The sequence below is a fragment of the Theobroma cacao genome, chromosome 4 (genome assembly GCF_053813885.1).
Source record: "Theobroma cacao isolate CCN51 chromosome 4, ASM5381388v1, whole genome shotgun sequence".
Lineage (NCBI taxonomy): Eukaryota > Viridiplantae > Streptophyta > Magnoliopsida > Malvales > Malvaceae > Theobroma > Theobroma cacao.
The window spans coordinates 1,246,137-1,269,237 of record NC_142642.1 but is presented as its reverse complement, the minus strand read 5'-3'; the positions used below and the strand labels follow the sequence as shown (position 1 = coordinate 1,269,237).

General features: G+C 32.2%; 1 protein-coding gene and 2 pseudogenes across 2 annotated transcripts; 1 reads left to right on the top strand and 2 right to left on the bottom strand.

Annotated features, from left to right (window-relative positions):
* Positions 1–77: 77 nt before the first annotated feature.
* LOC18600846 (alkane hydroxylase MAH1 pseudogene) lies at positions 78–1,604 on the bottom strand (annotated as a pseudogene).
* Positions 1,605–7,720: 6,116 nt separating this feature from the next.
* LOC18600845 (aldose 1-epimerase family protein) lies at positions 7,721–11,002 on the top strand. The gene is made up of 9 exons (XM_007031536.3): positions 7,721–7,945; positions 8,155–8,301; positions 8,981–9,055; positions 9,147–9,203; positions 9,295–9,452; positions 9,552–9,683; positions 9,908–10,010; positions 10,280–10,379; positions 10,480–11,002. The coding sequence occupies exons 2-9, from the start codon at positions 8,224–8,226 to the stop codon at positions 10,695–10,697; spliced, it is 921 nt and encodes a 306-aa protein (XP_007031598.2). The 5' UTR covers positions 7,721–7,945; positions 8,155–8,223; the 3' UTR covers positions 10,698–11,002.
* On the bottom strand, positions 10,984–11,923 carry LOC148763048 (chalcone isomerase-like protein 1; annotated as a pseudogene). Its single transcript, XR_016025861.1, has 3 exons — positions 11,647–11,923; positions 11,144–11,554; positions 10,984–11,108 (listed from the first exon to the last, which is right to left on the bottom strand). The product of XR_016025861.1 is annotated as a chalcone isomerase-like protein 1 (transcript).
* Positions 11,924–23,101: the final 11,178 nt, after the last annotated feature.

Sequence of the window (23,101 nt, the reverse complement as noted above, 5' to 3'; positions counted from 1 at the left end):
AAAAGTACAAAACTAATTATATAAAACTGTAAATACATATCTGCTTATTCTAGAATTCATCCTTGTGTGTAACTCCCTCAAGCACTCCTTTTCTTGATCCTAACCTTTAAACCATTCTTCATATGAAGCACTATGGTATTGCCCAGGGAAACATGATGGCCTTGGACCGCTTGAATTTGATAATTCCATAGCACAGAGATAGCGACCAACTTCATCTGAATGAAGCTTATGTTCCGACCTATACAGCTCCTGGGCCCTGCATTGAATGCTATGAATTTGTGAGATGGTACGTGTACAACATCTCCACGCTCTGAAATCCACCTCTCTGGTTTGAATTCTAAACAGTCTTCACCCCATATTTCTTCCATTCTTCCCATTGCATAGAAGTTAATCAAGACCCTTGTGTTCCGATTAATGTGATGACCGCTTGGAAGGATGTCCGGTTGAATTGCAGTTTTGTGGTTAATAGGTACTGCTGGATAAAGCCTTAATGTTTCACATAAAACAGCATCAAGGTAAACGAATCTATTCAGCCCTTCCACGCTAAAAAACATATTCTTCTCATCATTGATTGATGGAGAATTAGCTCTCATCTCTTGTAGAAGCTTGCTTTCTACGGATGGATTCATTGCAACAAGCCAGAAAAACCAAGAAAGGCTCGCACTTATGGTATCTTTCCCTGCTGACATGATGTTTACGGCAACGTCTCGTAGAAACTTGTCAGATTTTCCATCAACGCTAGTTATTTCCCCTTCTTCTTGGACCATAAAAGCTGTTATGAAGTCATATTGATCTTCCTTACCCAGTAATTTGCATCTGAATTTTTCTCGTTTTGATGCAATGCACTGATACAGAAAAGTATCAATGGTTTTTAGAGCTTTGCTCAACTTTTTCTCCTCTCCAATTTGAAGCCATCTTTGCAACTTCCACAATCTCATAGGCATCAGATGCCTGTACAACAAACGCTCTTCTGCTTGAATGAGTGCCGTTTTGATCGGAACTTCAGATAATTCTACTGAAAGAGAACATGGATCAAAGCCTACTGCCAACAAGCACACAACGTCGTAGCTGAACCGTTGCAATACATCCTGAAGGTCAACCTCAATGCCAAGTTTCATGAAGTGCTCCAGGACTACGATTAAACTTTTCTCTAGTTTTCCACGCAAGATTCTGTGGAAATGTAGCACAAACTTGTCGTCTTTCATCAACAGCAACATCACCTTCCGCTGGCTTTTCCATGAATGAGAGTTTGAGTTAAATATTCCTTCACCCAAACAATCGAAAAATATTTCATTGAACTCAGACCCTTTCTCGTAGTTATCGAAGTTTTTGCACAAGATATGGTTGGCATTCGTATGGTCAGCCGTGACAATGAAATCCAAGCTCGGAAAACAAGGTCCCCTGATCTCGAAAGTGCCCCCACTTTGTCTGACACAATCGTTCGAAAACGCAAAAATTCTCCTTGCGTTGTAGAGAATCCCCGGCAGCATTCCAACAATAGGCCAGTTGGTGATCGGCGGGGACTTCCGATTTTGATAGAGGTACGAAAGAAATAAAGGAAAGAAAATTGCCGCAAGTATGAGGATGGACTCAAATTGTGCCATTGCAGAGGAGCTTTCTTTTTGATCTTCTGCGTTAATATCTTCATGGTATATAGTTTTCGAGCTAGGCTTTTATCTTGTAGAGCTGGTTGACAGGTTTAATGAGAGAAATCGGCAACTCATTTTAATTACGACAAGCAATATCCCAAGTGGTAATATTGCATGACAATGGCCGACACTATGCATGTTGCCATGCATAGATTGCTTGTTGTATCAAAATTAACAAAGCACTGGCATGAGATAAATGTGAACTATTGGGTTGGTTTGATCAGTCCAAACAAAAGCAATTTTAATAGCTTAGATTTTGAATTTAATCCTTACATTATACAAAAATTGTCAGATTTAATATTTTTATAATAATTTGTATAAATTAAGTTTTTATATTCTGATAAAAAATTATCAATTTTGGTCCAATAATTAATAATCTTAAGCTGAACATTAGCATTTCCCTGGACTGTGAACTCTATAGTTCTTTGAGAATAGAGATTCTAGCAAGCTGGGACTTAGACAAGTAGTTTTCTAATTTTAGACAACAAGTATAGCATGCTAGACATTAGTGTGCACAATGTTGATGTATCTAGACATCCCCAAATCTAGATTTTTAGTGGATGCAGGAGTTATTATTTTTATATGACAATTTTGTATTTAATAAGTCAATAAGTTAAGTTAAGTTAGGTTTTTTTTTTTTTTTTACATTTAAGTATTTGGTTTATTGATTGGTACATCATTTTTTTTGTTTAAAGAGCAGAGTTCAATTTTGCCATTTAATAGATTGATATGGCATTGGCTAGTGTTAGTTATAGCATTTTTCAGATTTTTTTTTTTTACAAAAAAGTGACATGCATTTTAGGGTGTTATGTGGTATTTATTTTCTTTTACTTTCTTATTTTATGAGAAAAAATCTCTTTTTATTAACAAAAGTAATTAAGGTTTTTCCATAAGAAATATTTAGAATTTGAAAATAAATAGAAAGTTTGAACATATTATTTCAAGTTATTCGGATTCAGATTATTTTTAAGTTAAAATTGTAAATGTTTTTAAAATAAAAAAAAATTGAATTTGAACTGATTTTTCGAATTTGAATAATTTCAACTTTAATTTTTTGAATTATTCGAAGTTAGATCATTCAAGTTGCTTTGGGTTTAGATCATTTCAGACTTTAGATTCTTTTTGAGCTCAAATTGGACTGATTTTGTTGGTTTTTTCTAATCAAATCGGGTTAGAGGAAATTTAAATTGGAACAGCTTTTTCAGTTAATTTCTCGTTGGCCAAAGTGGCTATTCTAGGAATAAAGTTTAAAAGTGCTCTAATTTGTAATATAAAATTAGGCATAATATCTATAAAAATTCATAAACTATTTGAAAAAATTTGAATAAGCTATTTTTCTTTTATTTCATTCAATATTTTTATACTTAATTTTAAGTTAAATAAGTTTTTTATATTTTTATTTTGAACTAAATAAGCGCTCATGATTAATGATTAACTTAGTCACAATGTCGCTTATCATTTAATATCATATGGTGCTAATATAGCATGTTGACATGTTATAACAGATGATAATATGACATAATGACATAGTTATATAGTATTCTTCATCTTCACGTCAATACCATATGAGCATAAAATAACAAGTAGTATTTGACTAATTACAACTAATCAACTATTAGTTATAATGATTTATTTAATTTAAAATAAAAATATATAAATTTAATTAAATATAATAAAAAATAAAAAATTATTTAAAATTTTTAAATAATTTAGAGATATTTTCGAATATTATACCTTAAAATTACAAATAATTTTAGTTTGGGACAAAAAAACGGGGCAGGTTTGATGAAAGAAGCAAGACCTTGCAAGCCTACCTTAAAATGGGTCCATTCCTAAATTCTTTCTTTAAGAAGTTAAAGTTTTTTATAATAATTATTTTTTGAAGCAATTTTGTTTGATAAATTCTTTTTTTTTTTTCAATTTTAGGATAATAATATAATAAATTCTTTCTTTGGAAACACACTAACTTTAATAATTTTAAAACAGGTAGAAAAATAAATTAACATTAAAATTGTGAACCAACTAAGACTTGGGTTTGAGTCTAAGTCATGTCAAGACTTAAGTCAAGCCTAGATATGATTTTTAGGCTCAATACAAGAGTAATATAATATTAATAAGAGTAAAATATCCTCAACTCCTTAAGTTTTGATTGAAATTACACGGAAGTTCATTAGTTTTCAAAATAAACACTCAGTTCTAAAAAAATATTTTTCGTTGGATACGTAAATCCAACCGTTAGTCAACTGTTAATATTCTCATCAGTTTGATGACGTGGTAAAAGTAAAAAAATAATTTTACTTTTAATTAATTTTTAAAAATTATTATTATATAATCTTATTAATTAAAAAAAAAGCCCCCCATCTGGGGATTATCGGAGCTTCCTTCGGGCTCTCTAAGAGAGTACTAATCGGTGCTCCCTTTTCTTGGGGCAATGCTCTTTATTTTTTTATTTTTTTAAAAAATATATAATAATTTTTTAAATTAATAAAAAAATGCATTTTAGTTCTTTCACAATCTCTGTTAGGTCTGATCAAAACTTGAGCTTGAGTTTTCAAGGTGTCAATCGAAGTAATTCATAATTGACATAATCTAGACCAATAATTTTGAACACGACATGAGAAGATACAGAGTTAAACAAGTGTGAATTTAGTCTTATCGTGTTTCGAGTTTTAATTGTGTCGATATCGTTAACACGTTTAATTAATCGTATTATTGTATTTAAATGTATATAAGTGACACGTTTATCAACTCGTTAAAATTAATAATCAATTACTATTTTAGCTTTATTATTATTTTGTTATTATTATATTTGTTAGCTGTATTATAATTTTTTTGTAATTATTGATATTAAATTTAAATAATAAAATTATATTTTAATTGTAAATATTTTAAGTTAATCGTATTAAACATGTTAATAATGTTAGGAAAAAATTATGTTAATGTTTATTGTATTTATTATTCATGTCGTGTCTTATAAAAAATCTTAACACATTTAATAAACGTGTTAGTCGTGTCGTGTTATGTTATACGGTTATTAAACGTATTCATGTACGTATATTAAATGTTGACACAAATAATTATTTAAGTTGTGCTTGTGTTTACTCATATAACCATTAATACTTTATATTGACAATTGAAACATGAAAACACGAATCATTAAACCGAAACTAAACCATAAACACCTCTAATCTATTTCTATTTACATGGAATTTATAACAAGAGGAAATTTAGTTCATCTTTTGTTGTGACAACCCATTATTAATAAACTTTGCCATTACTTTCCAATATTAAACAACGACTGCAAATTTTGTTTTTTTTTGTTTTTAGATTTTACATCTCATCATTAAAATTCTAAATCTGAGGTATCTTTTATTTTCTAATAAATATCAACATATATAATTTTTTTTTCTTTTTGTGCGATGCACTCACAGTGACATGTCATAACTCTCGAATCCAAAATCCCGAATTACATTAATAAATAAAATGGTAAAATAATAGTTAATGGTCAAAAATATAATTATCTATAACATTATTAAAAGGAAGCGTAAAAGGGCTGGCTTCCTCATTTTGTCAGGTGTAAGGCTTTAAGGAGGGGATTTCAAAGCTTTAACAGGGTGCCTTCAAGAAGGGGTTTTAGAGCTCTAACAAGTTTTCAAAAAAAATCTTAAATTGGTCGGGTAAAATTTTTTTTAAAAAAAATGTTGCTTAACAATTCAGAGTACAATAGTAGACTCTGAAACAAAGAAAAAAGGAGTTGGTAACAAATCTGAAGAAAAAGAAGAAGAATATGAATTTACAACTATTACCCATAAAAGGGTTAGACTTTGTTCTTTCTTTCGAGTCTTTTCTAACACAGAAAATATGAGAACAAAAACAAATAAAGCTGGACTCAGTCTCTTTCTTTCCGAATAGAAGGTAAAACTTTTATCAAACACAACAATAACCAAAAACTCAATCTTAGAGAAAGAACGATAAAGAGATATCTACAACTTTTTTGGTAATTCTATTTTCCTTATTTTAGAAAAAAAAAATCAAAGTAAAGAGAAAAAACAAAAAATTATAAAGAGGTTCGTGTGCAACGCACATGTCATATTCTAATAAAGTTAATTTGAGGATGCAATTTTCTTGTGAAAGGCATTGTAAGGATAAGCCAAATTTTGATGGGCAAGTTGTACAGTGTGAGATATTGTTCGTAGTCAAATTCCCAATCGTGATGTAAGGTTGGATTGGAGAACCGAAAGTTGAAAGAACAGTTCAGCATCTTCCCTTAATTTCCTTTTGTTGTTTTTTCTCTTTGCAATTTGCTTACAACAAAAGCGACTTATACCTAGCCTAAGCTAAGGGCAGCCTACCTAGTATTTATCTATGTACTTGATTTAATTTTTAATTCTTTGCGTATTGTTTCATAATTCTCCCTCTCTTGCATGCATTTTTCATGCAGATAAGATCAGTCTCATCACCGATTTTTTTTTATTTTTTATTGAATTTAATTAAAATTAATTATTATTAATTAAAATAATATTTATTATTTTTATGTTCACGTCATATTTACAATGACATGCTGTCTAATTAGGATGAAAAGTGAAAAAATCACTTGATCATTTTATCATGTTATAAATTAATATGTCATTTTAGTATTATATGACATAAAATGACAAAATATCATTTTAACTAATAATAATTATTCTACCGTTAATCATAGAATTTATTTATTTGATTTGAAATAAAAATATAAAAATTTAATTAAAGAGAATACAAAAAATGAAAGTTTATTTAAAATAATTCATGAACTTTTTTTAAATATTATACTTAAAAAAAAACTTATACATAACAACTTTTTTTCATGATATGCTTTGATTAATCCTGAAAACTTTAATTGAAATAAATGTTGAAATTGAAATTTCCCAATAAAGAAATAAAAGAGAAGTGTAATTATATTCTACCCACAATTTCTTCCTTAAATAAAGAAAAAAGTTGTAGTGAAATCATATCATCAAAGAATCTTTTATGTGACTCGTAATGAAGAGTTGACTACGTTGTCCATTAGATATTTAGAACTTGATAAATGCTTTAAAAAAATTATTCAGATAAATCCATTAAAATTTGTAAAAGAATATGAACCTTGCAAAAGTGAAATTTCATATTATTTTTACTTTTAAAATTATATTTTTTGAGAGGCCATGAAAAATAAGTAAAGGAAATTGGACATTTTCAATTGGGGTGTGAGTGAAATGGACTCAATTATTTTCTCATCACAGAATATTTTGAAAAATTTCAAAAAAAAAAGACAAAAATTGATAGTTCAATAAATTAATAAGAACCGCTGATTTTAAAGTTTTCCTTTTTATAAAATAATATTCATTTAATTTTTGTGACATGCGTTATGTGTCAGCTTCAGTGGCTATGATCCTCTGCGGTAACCGTTCTTCAGCTTCCATTGTTGAGTACTTCTGATTGAAAGACACGTTTGCAACCAAAAGAAAATATCAGAACCTTCTATAGTATCTTCCAATTTGGATTAATATTTATTGAATTTCATTACATTAGAAGTATTTTAAGACCTTATGTTAAAATCAAGAAAGATCAACCATGTCTGGATGTAGTAAATTTCTTGATAATGAGTCAGATTAAGTTGCAGGCTTCATTTCTAATGCTGCCCTTCAGTCCATACTCTTCCTGCTACCCAAAAATTTTGATTTTTTTATAAAATTATTTATAGTTAATTTGATCTTAAATTGGATTAAATGTTAGTATTAAAAATAGTTTTCTTTTACTAATCTAAAGGATTTGATGAGTTTATAGATAGATAATTATGAAAATGTACTAAGGTGATTAGCTCATCTGAGAGTGGCTTGACATGGGAAAAGTGTAAGAGTGTAGGAAGAAAATCTAGGACAAAACACAGAAGATCAATGGTAAACTGAAAGAGACAGAGAGAGAGGGAGGGAGAGAGAGAGAGAGAGAGAGAGAGAGAGAGAGAGAGAGAGAGAGCAGAGCATCCAATGACAAAAAGGCATGAGAACGGCTCTTTGGTGGTTTTTCTTTGGATATCCTTCAGTTCTCAAAAGGTCCCATCTTTTTCTCTCTTTCTGCCTCTCACTCCCTTACACATATAGACGTAATATTGTAATGTAATGCCGTCTATATGCAATATCTTGCTTGCCTATATCATAGACTTTTCACGAACTTGGAGTAGGTGAAAGTTGTTGTTCTTCATACTCGAAACCGATAATACTAACAAAATCTTCCCTCTTTTTTCTATTCATTATATTGCTATATCCTCTGAAATTGTAAACGTACGCTCACTGTCTTGCTCACCCTTCCTTTTTTTTTTTTGTGTTTTTCAGTGTGGGTTTGTCATGTTAGCTTGATATGTTCATTCAAATATGAATCTTGATGTGAAAATTTCCATGCTTTTCTTGCATGTTTGTATGTTTGTTTTACTGGGTTTTTCGTTTTTTTGTTGAAAAAAGTATTTTGGGTTGGCTTTTTTTGTATGGTGTAGCTGGAGTGGAGGAAGGGGAAAGTGAATCCATTTGTGAGTAGCATAAGGGCCAGGTTAAGGCCAAAAGCGATGCCACTGAATATGGTTCGTGATGCTGATGGATTGCCCAGAATCATACTCACTGAGCCAACTGGTTCATCTGCTGAGGTTAGTTTATGCCTTCTTCTTCTTCTTTTTCCTGTATTTTTAGCTTTTTTTTTTTTATTTTAAGTGGGTTGGTCTGTATCTTGTATGTGAGTGCAGTTTGTATTGTTTGAAATTAAAGAAGAATAATCCTGGCTGGATTGATAGTCGGAGAAATGATTGTCTATGATAGTCTATTAGTGTAAAATCATCAGAACAATTATTTCAACAAGAAGGATGGATAAATTTGTTGTGAAAAAGAAGAAGTCCTTTGAATCCTGAAGTAGCAGAGGGAAAGGGGGAGATTGGTCTTTTTATGGTGAATATAGTGATGAAAAATAGGGGAGATGAGGGCAGTTAAAGTGGTTGGGATATTCGGAGGCATGGTTCAGTACATTTCGTACAGTTATCAATTATCATCATTTTAACTTTGAGAATTTTAATGATGATGTCTTGTTTTTGGGCTGAAGTATCAGGACCGGTCCTCCCTATTGCAAATTTTTATCTAATTAAAAAGGCCAAATTTCATCTGACTGGCAATATTCGGTTGCTGATATAATTCTTAATCTTGAATGATGGAATAAGTTAGCTTGCTTGTTGATAACATTTTGAAAGATGCATACACTTTATCATATGTCAACGATCTTTCTCCCTGTCCTTTTCTACATAAAGGGTGCCTCAAATTGACATAAAATGGTTTCAGGTGCTACTGTACGGTGGGCAAGTTGTTTCTTGGAAGAATGAACGAAGGGAAGAACTGCTTTTTATGAGCAGCAAGGTAAAGCAATTCTTCTTTATACTATGACTTTTTGATCTTCAATGCCAATGAAGTCTTTTCCTTTACATATCTTCCTTCCCGTGTTCTTTAGGCAAGTTGGAAGCCACCTAAGGCCATCAGGGGAGGTATACCAGTCTGCTTTCCACAGGTTAGTCCTATCTCCTATGGAGTCTGGAAGGACCTTAAGCTGGAGACTTTGTTGGGGTCATGTGTTCTAAACTGATCACTGCCTATTACAGTTCGGAAATCTTGGTTCACTGGAGCAACATGGATTTGCCAGGAACAGAATGTGGTCACTGGACAGTGACCCTTCACCTTTGCCTCCAGCTAACAACCAGTCATCAGTGGATCTAGTATTGAAGTCTACAGAAGAGGATCTAAAGATCTGGCCACGTAGGTATGCATGTGAATACTGTATTCTTTTACTTTTGAGACTAAACGTTGAAAATACAGCTTCATATATGCACCTATGAATATCTGCCCTGTAATTTTGCAGCTTCGAATTGCGTCTTCGTGTAACTCTCAGTGCTGGCAAACTGACTTTGATCCCTCGTGTGAGGAATACAGACCACAAGGCCTTCTCTTTCATGTTCGCACTCTGCAACTACTTATCTGTATCAGACATCAGGTGTGGCCATGAATTCAGAAGCTATTTCTTTTTCATGCAATAATGGCCGGAAGCTTTTTACTGTTGAAATGCCCTAATCAATTTAAATTTGAACATGAACTGTTCACTGACATATCAGGATAGTTTTCTCATTTTCTGCTTTATTTTACTTTGGGTATTACTCATTTATAATTGATGAAAGAAAGAGTTTCACATGAGGTTCAAAACCCGTCATAAATTTGCAGTGAAGTGCGTGTGGAGGGCTTGGAGACGCTTGATTACTTTGACAATTTGATTAACAGAGAAAGGTTCACAGAACAAGCAGATGCAATTACTTTTGATGGCGAGGTATTTGTTCTCTCTTTTTGTTTTTTGTTTTTAGTTTTTCATTTACTCTTGTGTGTGAACTTGCAATAGAGAGGTATCACCAGTTTTAGGTGCTAGTAAAGATGAATTTAGGGGGTGCTGATCAAATTTCTTCTTTGATTATATCATGTGTATTTGAGCATCTCCACTCCCTCATTTACTTTCTTTTTAAAATAAAACATAAAAAGTAAAAATTGCATGTGTAAGCCTTAAAAGCCATATCTGAAGAATATATATTTGGTCTGCTTCAGTTTGAAAGAGTATATTTGAGCACCCCAACAAAGATTGCCATCATAGACCATGAGAAGAAGAGAACATTCGAACTGTGGAAGGATGGGATGCCAGATGCAGGTTCTTTTCTATGCCTGCAAATTTCTTAAATTACTTTGCTGTCATGATCCTTCTTATTAATGGATTCTTTCTGATAAATCTGAAATCACTTTGTGTGTAGTTGCATGGAATCCATGGGACAAAAAGGCTAAAGCTCTCCCGGATTTAGGGGATGAGGATTACCAATCCATGTTGTGTGTAGATTCTGCCGCTATTGAAACTCCAATCATCTTGAAACCATTTGAAGAATGGAAGGGCCGGCAAGAGATCTCCACAGTGTCCTCGAGTTATTGCAGTGGACAGTTGGATCCTCGAAGGGTTCTTTATGGTTTTCACTGACCTCAGATTTGGAGTAAATGGAGGTTTTCTCATAATTCAAATAGTTAGTCTTATTTGCTGTATAATATATGTGCACTTGTTTGTGAATTATCCTTTTGTTGCTTAGAATCCTAAAGAATTACTAATCGAGCTGAACAAAATAGTTGACAATATAGCGGTGGTCACGTTGTCAGAGAGGAATATATATCTTTTTATGTTGCCTGTTTGTAAAAGGTAGAACAGATATCTCTAGGGGCTATTGTTGAAAGATATGAGTTCCATAATTCGATGATGCAATAGCAATTAAGTAGAATTGAAACATTGAATTATGTCTTTAATTGCATGATGAAGTTCTGCAGAAAGATTCTGTGGAATTGGAGCTTAAATGGCATAAAACTTGATTTTCTTTTCTCTTTTTTTATAAGATTAAGCCTTAAGCAGCTGCATTTGCATATATAAGATTAAGCCCTAAGCAGCTGCATTTGCATTATCATCATTCTTATTAGGCAACTGCTCAGCCACAATGAAAGACTTGAACCTTATTCCCTAAACCTAGAATCTGGAAGAGAGAAAGTAGGGACATCCCAAATTTCTCTTGGGCACCCTTGTCAAGGGCATCATCTCCCAGATACATGTTGATATAGGACCTGCAGAGAAGTTCGCTCTCAACCTTGCTCACCACCTCACCCATCACTGCACCCATTGGAAACAACTTATGTTACCTTTCTGTATCTAACTGTACGTTTAAGATATCAGAATATACTAATTCATCTCTATAGCACTCACCCTTTGTCTGGAGAACATATCCTGGAAGCCGAGAAATTTCAATAAGAGAACCAGGTGTTAGCTTTATGTCATCTGACGCTTGACCCATGAACCTATCATCAATAAAAACATAAGTAATCAAGCTTGAAGTCAGTTCTTCTCATAACTAAATACAAATATCTGTGAGGAATATCATGTTTACTACTTGTTTGCTAGCTCGTCATTCTTCTTCCCACCAGTCAGTTTCTTTATGGATGCTCCAAGACCTTCATCAAAGTTCTTTCTTACCATGCTCATGGTGAGGCATGAAAATACAATCACCAACCTTACCATCATCTCTACATCAATGTCAATTGCCACCTGATACAGCTCCTTGGTTGGTTTTTCTGGGGCTTTGCCGATCTTTGACTTCAAAAGATCTTTCAGTTTCTCATTAACTGCATACATCCCTGTAAATTGAAGAACTGGCATGGCTTACTATGCTGCATTCCAGCTCTATTGTAGTGACATGTAAGAGACAGAACCGGGTCATGACAAATTCTTGATTCACCATGGCGACTCTGATAAATATGCTGAATGGAGAAGTTTGGGCACATTTCCACCTGAATTCTAGGAGTTAAATGACTATTTAATTCATTCAGTTAGATCATTAATTACATTGTTGAGTACCTCTTGATTGTCCCAAGGATCATGCAACAGATGCACTGCCAGCAAGTATAAGAATGCCACTTTCTAGTACATTATTATGCTGCATTTATACTAGTATATGAAGTGAATGTGTTTATATGAGACCTGAAGTAAAAAACTCAGGTAAAATGAGTATCTCGAATTTGCGGAAGCTTACTGTAGATACTAGATTTTGGTTAATACTGTTACTCTAAAGAATTATGTTACAACATAATATTATATAGAGAACAACCAGAACAAGTGAAGTGTTACTTCACGCAGAATAACTAGAATAAGTGAAGCGTTACTTCACGCAGAACAAGTGAAGCGCTACTTCACGCAGAACAAGTGAAGCGCTACTTCAAGTATTACTTAAAGCAGAACAATTAGAAAAAGTAAAGTATTACTCCATATAGAATAACTAATACAAGTAGAACAACCACTTTGAATAGAATAACCGTTTCACTTGGATGACAGTGAAAGTAACTCAGAATAAGTGACAGGGTTCATGGGTTACTTTCATCTTGGGATGTTTCAGAGAGTTTGGCTTGGTGGCTGAGATATGGAGGTAGTTAAGAGGTCTTCCTCTTAACCCTTTCCTGAAGTACAAGTGTTTCACCTTCTTATCTTGTTCTCGTATACTTATTCATGTACAGCTTATTCTCTTGTACCTATTCTCATACAGCTTCTTCTCTCGTACCTATTCTTGTACACCTCTTTTCTATTACCTTTACTTGAGAACAAGTCTTACTACATTCAATTACAGTAACGGTTACTTACATTAATATTCTTCATAATAATGTCATTCATTAGGCGCATTAAAGCCTATTCTTATGTAACCGTCACTTTTAACACTATATATAGAGCCTCACAATTCATTTGAAAGGACTCTCTTCTTTCCCTCTCCAAGCTAACACATTCTCAACTTGAGAGCTTCTCTCTCTAAATTCTCTCTCTAATTATCTTGTACTCTCTAAGTCTCTTTAATTCTTTTCTTATTGTCTTCCACCTGTCACAGCACTTAGTACTTCAGGAACTGCTTCAATCTTCCTCTCTGCCTCCTCTGGCACATCCTTTTACTTGTTTGCAACACTTCCTCTCCCTATCACAAGAACCCCCTTTACACTTACCAAAGCCATAAATCTTTATGCCCACGCCAAGCATGGACTTCTTCCTCAGACCAACACAATTCAACTGCTGCCCATCATCCAGTTTAACTGGAAACGAAACCCCAGTCTTGGGTTCCACTTCAACTGCCACCTCCTCTTTCTTGGCCTCTTCCTTTGCACCTCACCGCCTGCTTCATTCTCATGAGCTTTCCTACTGCTTTTGACTTCAGGACCCTTCATTCCATTCTTAGAGTTAACAGTCTCTTGTGCCATCTCCTCCTCAGCAGCAGTGGTTGCCATTCTTCAGCTGTGATAACTTAACACAAGATCAAAAACAGGAAAGAAGTTTGTGTTGGTTGGCAAAGTTTGGAGAGAAAGACAAGGCTTATATAGATTGGAGAAGTAAGGAAAGATAAGAAAACATTTAATTGGCAGGCCTACCTTGGTACCAGCATCAGATAAGGGGAAGTTAATTGATCAAATCAGTTTTGTTGGCTCATTATGTTTTCGTTATTATTCCATTTCTTCATTTGTAAAAGGGAATCACACATATCAAGGGGCACACTCTTGGTGCGAATCCTGACTTGGTCTGAAAACTTGTAAAGAAGTTGTTCTGATGTTTCAATTCACATCACCATCCATTTATCTACTTTGAAGTGCTCAATCTTTTCACTGCGAACTTAAAACAGACGGCAAGTTTTACAACTTCATTTATAAAATCTGAAAATCTATCAAGAGCTCCTTGAATTTTACCAGGCAATTGAGGAGAGAAAACCCGTTGAATATTCTCACCTAAGTACTGCCGAGATCTCAACATATCCCATTATTACCATTTGAATTGATTGAGGAATACGAGCACAACACGAAATTAAGCAAGTTTGGATTTAGAATAATCATATTTTATGTATTGATCGTGTCGATACATTTAAAACACGATAATTTCATATTTTAAATATATCAAATTCGTTTAACTTGCTTAACTTATTTACTTAATTGTTTTACGGTGTTGACTCGTATAACCCCATTTAGTTAAATCATGTTATTGTATCTATTTTTTGTAAACAATTTACTCGTTTGTGACCCAAATAAATAATTCATATACATTTTATGTAATTTTATTAATATATTATTATTATGAATATATGTGTAAATGTCTATTATGTTATGACACAAGAAGTTCATATCAAGTCAAACAGCTAAACACAATAAGTGTAATTTGATTTAAACTCTTAGATTTGATTATGTATATCTTGATTTGGATATAGATTAAATTGGATTAAAATTAGGATTTAAGAGGTATAAATAGGCCCCCTTACTTCATTTGTAAATGCATAATTAAATAAATTCTTTCTTACTTTATTAATACTATTATCTTATAGTTGTTCTTTTAATTTATATTTCATAACATGTTATCAGCACGATTCTCTAATTTATCAAGTTTTGGTATTATTTAGTTTTTATCATCTTCTGGCTTCAAAAGTATTTCAATGGTTGATATTTGATTTTTTGTTTTATTGAATCTGGTAAGAAACTTAATATCTTTTTGCTGTTTTCATTCCTTGAAAATCAACTTTAATGTGAATTTTGCTATCATATAGTATTTATAATATTTTGTCCCTTAATATATTAAATCAGGCTGAACATGAAAAAATATATATATATATATATAATTATATTTGATATCTTTGTTCTAGTTTTGGAATATAATTTGCTAAATATATAATTTATTTGTTGAATTTTGACATTTTTGAATTGAACTTATGAAATTTGACTTTGTCTGCTATCTATTTTATAACAAGTGGAAAATATTTTACTTTGGGTAATTTGAAAATACATTTTATTTTGGATTTTATGTCTTTTTGTGGTTGAGAAAAATAATGAGCTATTAATAAAAAGACATGAACCTTGTCTATTCCTTCAAGTGAATGCGATATTATTTAATAATTATGGTTATGGACATAGAGAGGATAATAATTGCAATCGTGATGGTATACTAATTACATTTAACTACTAGAAGTGGATGAATACTGAAGAGATATAAGAAAAAGACAAAAGTAGACAAAATAAAAAAAATATAGAAAATATTTATTATCGATGTGGTATGAAAGGTTATTAGTTACATACGCCGAAACATTTTGTTGAATTTTATCAATTATCATTGAAAGCTAAAAAGAAAAAATATATATCAAAATAAATTTTGTTTAAGATAATTTTAACCATGACCAGATTGATATAACACACTTGGATGTTGCTAACTTTCTTGTCCACCCTCAAGGAGGAATTGATCATCTGATTGGTGATAAAAATATCCAAAAATGAAATTTTTTAATAGTTTGTTGGTATGTTTAGTATAACTTTATTATAAAAATGTTTTATATGTTCTCATTATATTTAAATGATATGTTCTTATTATGTGTTTTAATAATAAATTTTATGTTTAATGTTCTCTTATGTTAACTTGCAAGTTTCTTACTATATATCTTATTTTAAAATATGGATATTTATCTGGTTGGATCCAAGATCAATGATGCAAATATACCTTTAGTAGACATTGCTACAATGCACATTATAATTAAAGATAAGAAATATTTTTCCCATTTGACAATGAAAGAAGCCAATGTCAATACAATATTAGGTAGTATAAGATTAATTGAAGGTTCCAAAAGAGCCAATATTTTACTACCCAGAGGAATAAAGTTCATAATATAGGAAGCATTATTTTCTATCAAGTCTCAAAGAAAATTATTGAGTTTTAAAGATATTCGTCTAAGTGGATATTATATTGAGACAACGAATGAAAGAGGCACTGAATACCTTTATATTACATTTTTTATGTTGGGTAAAAAGTGTGTATTGAAAAAATTACCTGCTGTGTCCTCTGGAATATATTACACAAAAATTAAAATGGTTGAAACTTATGCTATAGTAAACCAGTAGTTTACTAATAATTTTAATGTTTGCCATGACTGGTTAAGCCATCTCGGATCAATAATGATGCAAAAAATTATTAAAAATTCATTTGGTCATCCATTGAAAAATCAGAAGATTTTTCAATCGAGTGAATTCTCATGTGTTGTTTGCTCTCAAAGCAAATTAATTGTAAGACTATCGCCAATTAAAGTCGGGACTGAATCTCCTACACTTTTGGAATGTATTCAGGGTGATATATGTGGACCCATACATTCACCATGTGGACCATTTAGATATTTTATGGTTTTAATCGATGCATCGACAAGATGGTCACATGTGTGCTTATTATCAACTTGTAATTTGGCATTTGCAAGATTACTTGCACATATCATTCGTTTGTGAGCACATTTTTCTAATTATGCAATCAAGATAATTGGTCTTTACAATACTAGTGAATTTACATCCCAAACTTTTAATGAATATTGTATGTCAGTTGGAATAACTGTTGACCAACCTGTTGCTCATGTTCATACATAAATGGTTTATCTGAATCGCTTATTAAACACCTCAAACTGATTGCAAGATCATTACTTATGAAATCTAAACTCCCAATTTCTGCTTAGAGACATGCTATTTTGCATGCAGCAGCACTTGTATGCATAAGGTCAACGAGTTATCACAAATTCCCCTTATATAATTGGTTCATGGTTAAGAACCAAATATTTTTCATCTAAGATTTTTTGGATGTGCGGTATATATTCTAATTGCTCCACCACAATGCACAAAAATGGGTCTTCAAAGGAGGTTAGGAATATATATTGGATATGAATCTCCATCAATAATTAAATATCTAGAACCATCAACAGAAGATTTATTCACGACAAGGTTTGCTGATTATCATTTTGATGAAATAATTTTTCTAAAGTTAGGGGAGAGGGAGAAAATAAGAAACTGGAAAAGGAAATATCTTGGAATGTATTATCATTATCTAATTTTGAACATTGCACAAATCAATGTGAAAAAGAATTCAAAAGATAATTAATTTGTAAAATATAGCAAATTAGTTGCCAGATGTATTTACTGACTTATACAGAGTAACTAAGTCTCATATGTCAGCTGCAAATGCTCTAATTAGAATTGATATTCTAGTAGGACAATCTGCTATTGCTAATGAATTTAAGACATGCCAAAAGTGTGGAAGACCAATTAGTTTTGGCATGCTAAAGCGTGAAAGACCAATGAGTTCCACAAATAAAAATCTTCAAAAAGGGAAAAGAGCAAATATTCAAGATGGTCAGAAAGAATAAATAAAAACTTTAGAAGAGCCCCTTGACATAATTAATAAAATTAAGGTACTTGAAATAATTGAAAATGAAGAGATCTCAATAAATTATGTCATGACAGGGAAAAGATGAAACCGGAATGAAATAGATATCGACAATATTTTTGTAAATAATGTAGCGTTCAATATTATGAAAGAAAAACAAGGATCTTGAACTTATATTTATTGAAGAATGTAGACATAGAAATTATTGACCAATGTGAAAAGATGCAATCAAAGTATAATTTAATTCACTTGCAAAACGTGAAGTTTTTGAACTTGTAGTCTATATACCAAATGGTGTAAAATCAATGGGATATAAATGGGTATTTGTGCAAAAACAAAATAAGAAAAATGAGATTGTAATATATAAAGTACGATTTCTTGCAGAAGGTTTTACCTAAAAACCTAGTATTGATTATGAAGAGATATATTCTCCTATGGTGGATGCAATTACTTTTCGATATTTAATTAGTCTAGCAATACAAGGAAAGATTGAAATGCGTCTAATGAATGTAGTTACAGTTTATTTATACGGCTTACTTGATAACAATATCTATATGAAAATTCTTGAAGGATTTAAGTTGCCTGAAGCACAAAATTTGAATTCATAGAAAATTTATTCGATCAAATTAAATAAATATTTATATGGATTAAAGCAATCTAAACGCATGTGGTATAATTACCTTGGTGAATATTTATTAAAATAAGGTTAGAAAAATGATCCTATATGCCCATGTTTTTTATGTTGATGACTTGAATATTATTGGAGCTACTGAAGAGTTATTAAAAACTATAGATTATTTAAAGAAAGAATTTGAGATAAAAGACTTTGGAAAAACAAAGTTTTGTGAAATTATTTGTTTTGCATATATGAAGAAGGCTTATGTTATTTGTGATATTATTTGTGTTGGGATGAGCTCTGCAGCCAATTGAGATTGGTTAAGACTTGATTCCAATCATGCAACAATATCATTCATGTTGAATGATTAAAGATTTTCCTTCATCAATAAGACGGCAATTATAATGGGTTATATGTCTACTTGGATGAAGTCCATGAGATTAATATGCCTTGCAAGGGAACTAAAATGGGTTGCAATTATGAGATTCCTATGCACCAAAGCATAACTTTTAAATGTTCCTGGTTGATGTATCATTGAGACTGGACATGAATGATATCTAGAGATTGATATATTCTATGTTTTTTACTTGAGAAGTAAGCAACCAATCTCGTAGGTTGAAATATAGAGATACTTGGAATTAGAATGTAAGTGCTTGCCTAGGAGAGCAAGTTCACTGAACATGACCCACCATGAGAAGTGCATTTGGTATTTTACTCAAGTGTCTATTTAATACTTTTCATGTGTTAGTTGTGTAAATACTCCATAAATTTGAGACACCAGGTTGTCTTATGTGTGGAGTGTTTATGTTTTGATTTCATCCCTACGGGTACGTAATCAAGGATGCCAAAACAGGATGCTTTTGGGTATAGCATAAAGCATGTGATGGCAAATGAGTGATTAAGAAAGCAATCATCACCCCAAGTGATTCAGGGGATATATTCTAACAGTTCTTAGTGGATATTCACTTATTGAAGTCCTTGGCCAAGGGGACTTAGAGATTATAAAAGGAGTTTCATAAGTCTCTATAAAGTTAATAATCAAACTTCAAAAATGAATATGGAGATCAATAAGAGCAAACATTGCATCATGCTCTTATCATCTCCGGGATATATGATAAGGGAATGACTTACAGTGGAAGGTTGATCACTAAAAAGTTGAGTTAAACTATCTTGACTCATCTAACATTTGGGTGGCCATGATGGATTGTTAGATCCTAATCTTGGTCTATGAACTCTAGGTAGTTGATTTGATTAATGATAAATTCAAAGTAGTTTAAATTTATTTAATTCTAAGTTTGACTTAAGAATTATGTATTAAGTTCATTACCAACATGTTAAAAGCCTAATGGGTCACATGCCTAAAATGGATGTTGAAAATAAAATGGGAGAGGTGATTAAGTTGGACTTAATCAAACTAGAAGTTATGGGCTTCTCAAGTATTTGATTAAAATTGTTCAATTAAGTTGTTAGGCTTAATTAATTATATTATTTAATTAAGTCATTGGGCTTAATTGATTAAAATTGTTTAATTAAGTCATTGAGCCTAATTGATTAAAATTATTTAATTAAGTTGTTGGGCTTAATTAATTAAATTGTTTAATTAAGTTATTGGGCCTAAGTGATTAAATTAAACAATTAAGTTAATTGGGTTTTTTAAAGACTTGCTTAAATTGTTTAATCAAATTATTGGATTAATTGGTAATTATATAATAGCTTTGTAATTGAGGTTTAAAATAAATCCATGGTATAAATACCTTGCTATAACCTCCAAACAAAAATAAGAGAATGGCTAAAAAATTAGAAGAATGGCACACTAGAAATTCCTTCAGCCTTGCTGCCCCTTGTGTGAAGAAAAATACTTTTTCATTCATTTGATTTCTTTTGTATGTTCAACCCCAAATTTTTGCGTGGATTATGAGTTTATGAAGCTCATTTTGCTAGCACTTTATCAAGACATATCACTCCCGATCCTTAATGAAGGACTTTCTAAGTCATTGGTGTGGATTACCATTAGAGATTGCACAAGGATTCCTAAGACAGCTATGATATGCAACAACCAGGCTGAGGTGGTTAAGCTTTTTGAAAGCCGATTTAGTGGTTTGACAAAGGATTTATCAACTTTTGTTATTTAGGTAAAGTGATATGATCATATATTTTATTTATTAACCTAATTATGTACTCAATTTGGCAAGGAAGAGATCCTAAAAGGGTAAGGTGCAATTAAATCTGTTAATTTTGTTTTCGCTGCGTTTTATTTGTTTATAATGTATGATCAGCTCTCACCCAATAGTTTGAGTTTATGTGAAATTCTTATGTCTAGTGTCATTGTTAGAACGAGATTTTCATAAATTGAGCACTTGATCTTTTACTTAAAATTATTGTGCATATATAGAGAAGGCTTATGTTAATGTGAATTTTGGATTATGTCATTGTTAGCACAACAAGCTAAAGGTGTATAGTTCCAAGAAGGGGATGGATTGGAATGTCTAAAATATTTTGAAGAATTTCTCTTCAAGTCGAATTCCTTTTTTGTGAATAAACAAGATAATTGATTTTTATCTAATAATAGGAGTTAGAAACACAAATAAGATTGAGTGAGTGAAAGAGAAAAATCAACACAATGATTGTTATAGAGATTTAGCCTCCTTGACTACATCGTCTCCCTTAGATTTACTAAGGAGTTTAAAATCCACTATTTAGAAGAAAATTCAATACAATGTTTTTTGTGGAACATGTTAGCTTTAAAATTATTATAATTTTGATTATGACAAAATAATCAAATTTGCTTGAACATTATTTGAGTGATTCTTGACAAGTTCTTGGAATGATTTTGTCATGACCCAAATCCCGGGCCATGACCGGCGCATGGACTCAATGGACATAGCCCACCAAGCTCAAGCAAGCCTATTTATGTGACCTGTTCATTATTCCATCAAAGTTACTAAAGTCACATTTCATAGTTTCGAATCAAAATAATGCTGATCATTTCCGACTCGTAGTGGCATTACCCATCAAAATATACATATATTGTCTATAACATGTATTTTAATACTTTACATCAGCTTTGTCTATACATCTCAAAAAGGAGACTCAATTTTCAGTGGAGAGACTTGGACACAAGTACAGCTACTGAATGCCGAGACACCAACCAAGAGTCGAACCTACGAGGACACCTTGACCTAGTTACCGGCTGCCTCTTGATCTGAAAACTTGAAGTTGAAAACAGTGAGTTTAAACCCAGTGAGTGAACAAGGAAGGGAACAAGCAAACAATAGGGAAGACTTAAAGAAATCATGATGCATTTATTTTCAAAACAATGCTATTTAGTTTCATTCTTATTAAAACCCTTATGTAAACCCCACATGAGTAAATCACTTGATGAAAAGGGTCCATGCTCAACAAAGGATTTGGAGAGGGAAAACTTTAATAGCATTTATGCAAATCAAGTCAAGTAAACGACGGGTCCTCGCTACAGCGAAAAGGCATTCTCGCTGCAACGAAGTTTGGCTCATATTATTAACGGGACGAGGGTTTTCTCAATTGGTTGAGGGTTTTTCTCTAAACCCCTCATTTTCGACTTTGTTAATTAATTTCTTGATGTTGGAAGTCAATGATTCACTATGGTGTTAAACTGGCAAAAAGTATGGCAAGATCAATAAGGTAGTCAAGTGGGACAGAAAGTTTCTCGTTGCAGCGAGATTTTTTCTCGCTGCAGCGAAATTTGGCTGGCCAAATAGAGAGTTTCTCGCTACAGCTAAAAGCTACAGTAACTTTCTCACTGCAGCGAGAACCAGGTCAGGTAAAAACCCTTACAACCTGAGAGTTTCTCGCTGCAGCGAGAAATAAAGCACCAAGAAAAAGTTTCCATTCCCCTCAAGAAAAGGCCATCCTGCTGAAATGACAAAAGCAACATGAGACACTTATAAATTCCCAAAATTCAACATGTCAAATTTTTTACATGCATTACAACCATACACCATATATATATATATATATATATATCAATCATCATGCACACCCTTCCATCATCATTAGCTCATATGCACTCCCACTAGCATATGGCTGGGTCAACATCGGCTTATGTGCACTCCTACTCGCACATAGCCGGGTCAGCATCGACTTATGCACACTCTCACTTGCACATAGTCGGGTCATCATCGGCTTATGCACACTTCTACTCGTACATAGCAGGGTCAATATCATTACACAACATTATTCGTATATATATATATATATCAACACAGTATAGGAGCACATAGGTTCGTCATTTTACACATTTCACATTTTAGCAACATCAAGACATTTTATCAAGGGCTTGTTCCCCGGTACACATTTTGAAAGAAAAGTTGGTTAAAATCATTCAAATGTTTTGTGCAAATACATTCACATTCCCAAAATAAATTTTGAAATGCAAGTTCACTCATCGGTATTTCGTTAAACCTTTAGTCGATTCTAACTTCCCTAATCGTCCAAATGGGACGGTGGGGCTTCGTTGGAACCTATCATCACATTAACATCACAATTAACTTAATTATAATAATTACAAGTTCTACAAGCTATCACCTACTAGTTTCCAAGTGCCATTAAATGGCTATCTATTTTCACTATCCTAATCACTCCAAAGTGAATTTACAACCTCAACTACCAAAACACCATTAAGTCTAAATACTAATAATTTTCAACACTAAAAATCAATTCTAATTCACTACTCACCTTGGTAGCTTTGTATTTGAAATTCTTTCCAAAAACTTTCAAGCTATTATTAAAGCTCCTTTTTTCTCTCTCTAAACACCTAGCTAGTGAGAGAAAGTATGGAAATAAGATTTTTTTCAAGGGTTTTAAAGTAAGAGAGTGAAAGAGTACAAGGGTTTTATGCAAAAGTGCACAAAAGCTTGAAAATTGGAGCTATTTTGAGAAAGGTTATGGAGCTTTCATATCAAGCTTTCATGGAGGATGAAAACAACGTGAGATGAAAGGAAGAAGAAAAAGAAAAGCTGCTGGAGAATGAAGAAGCTGCTGAAAGAAAGAGATA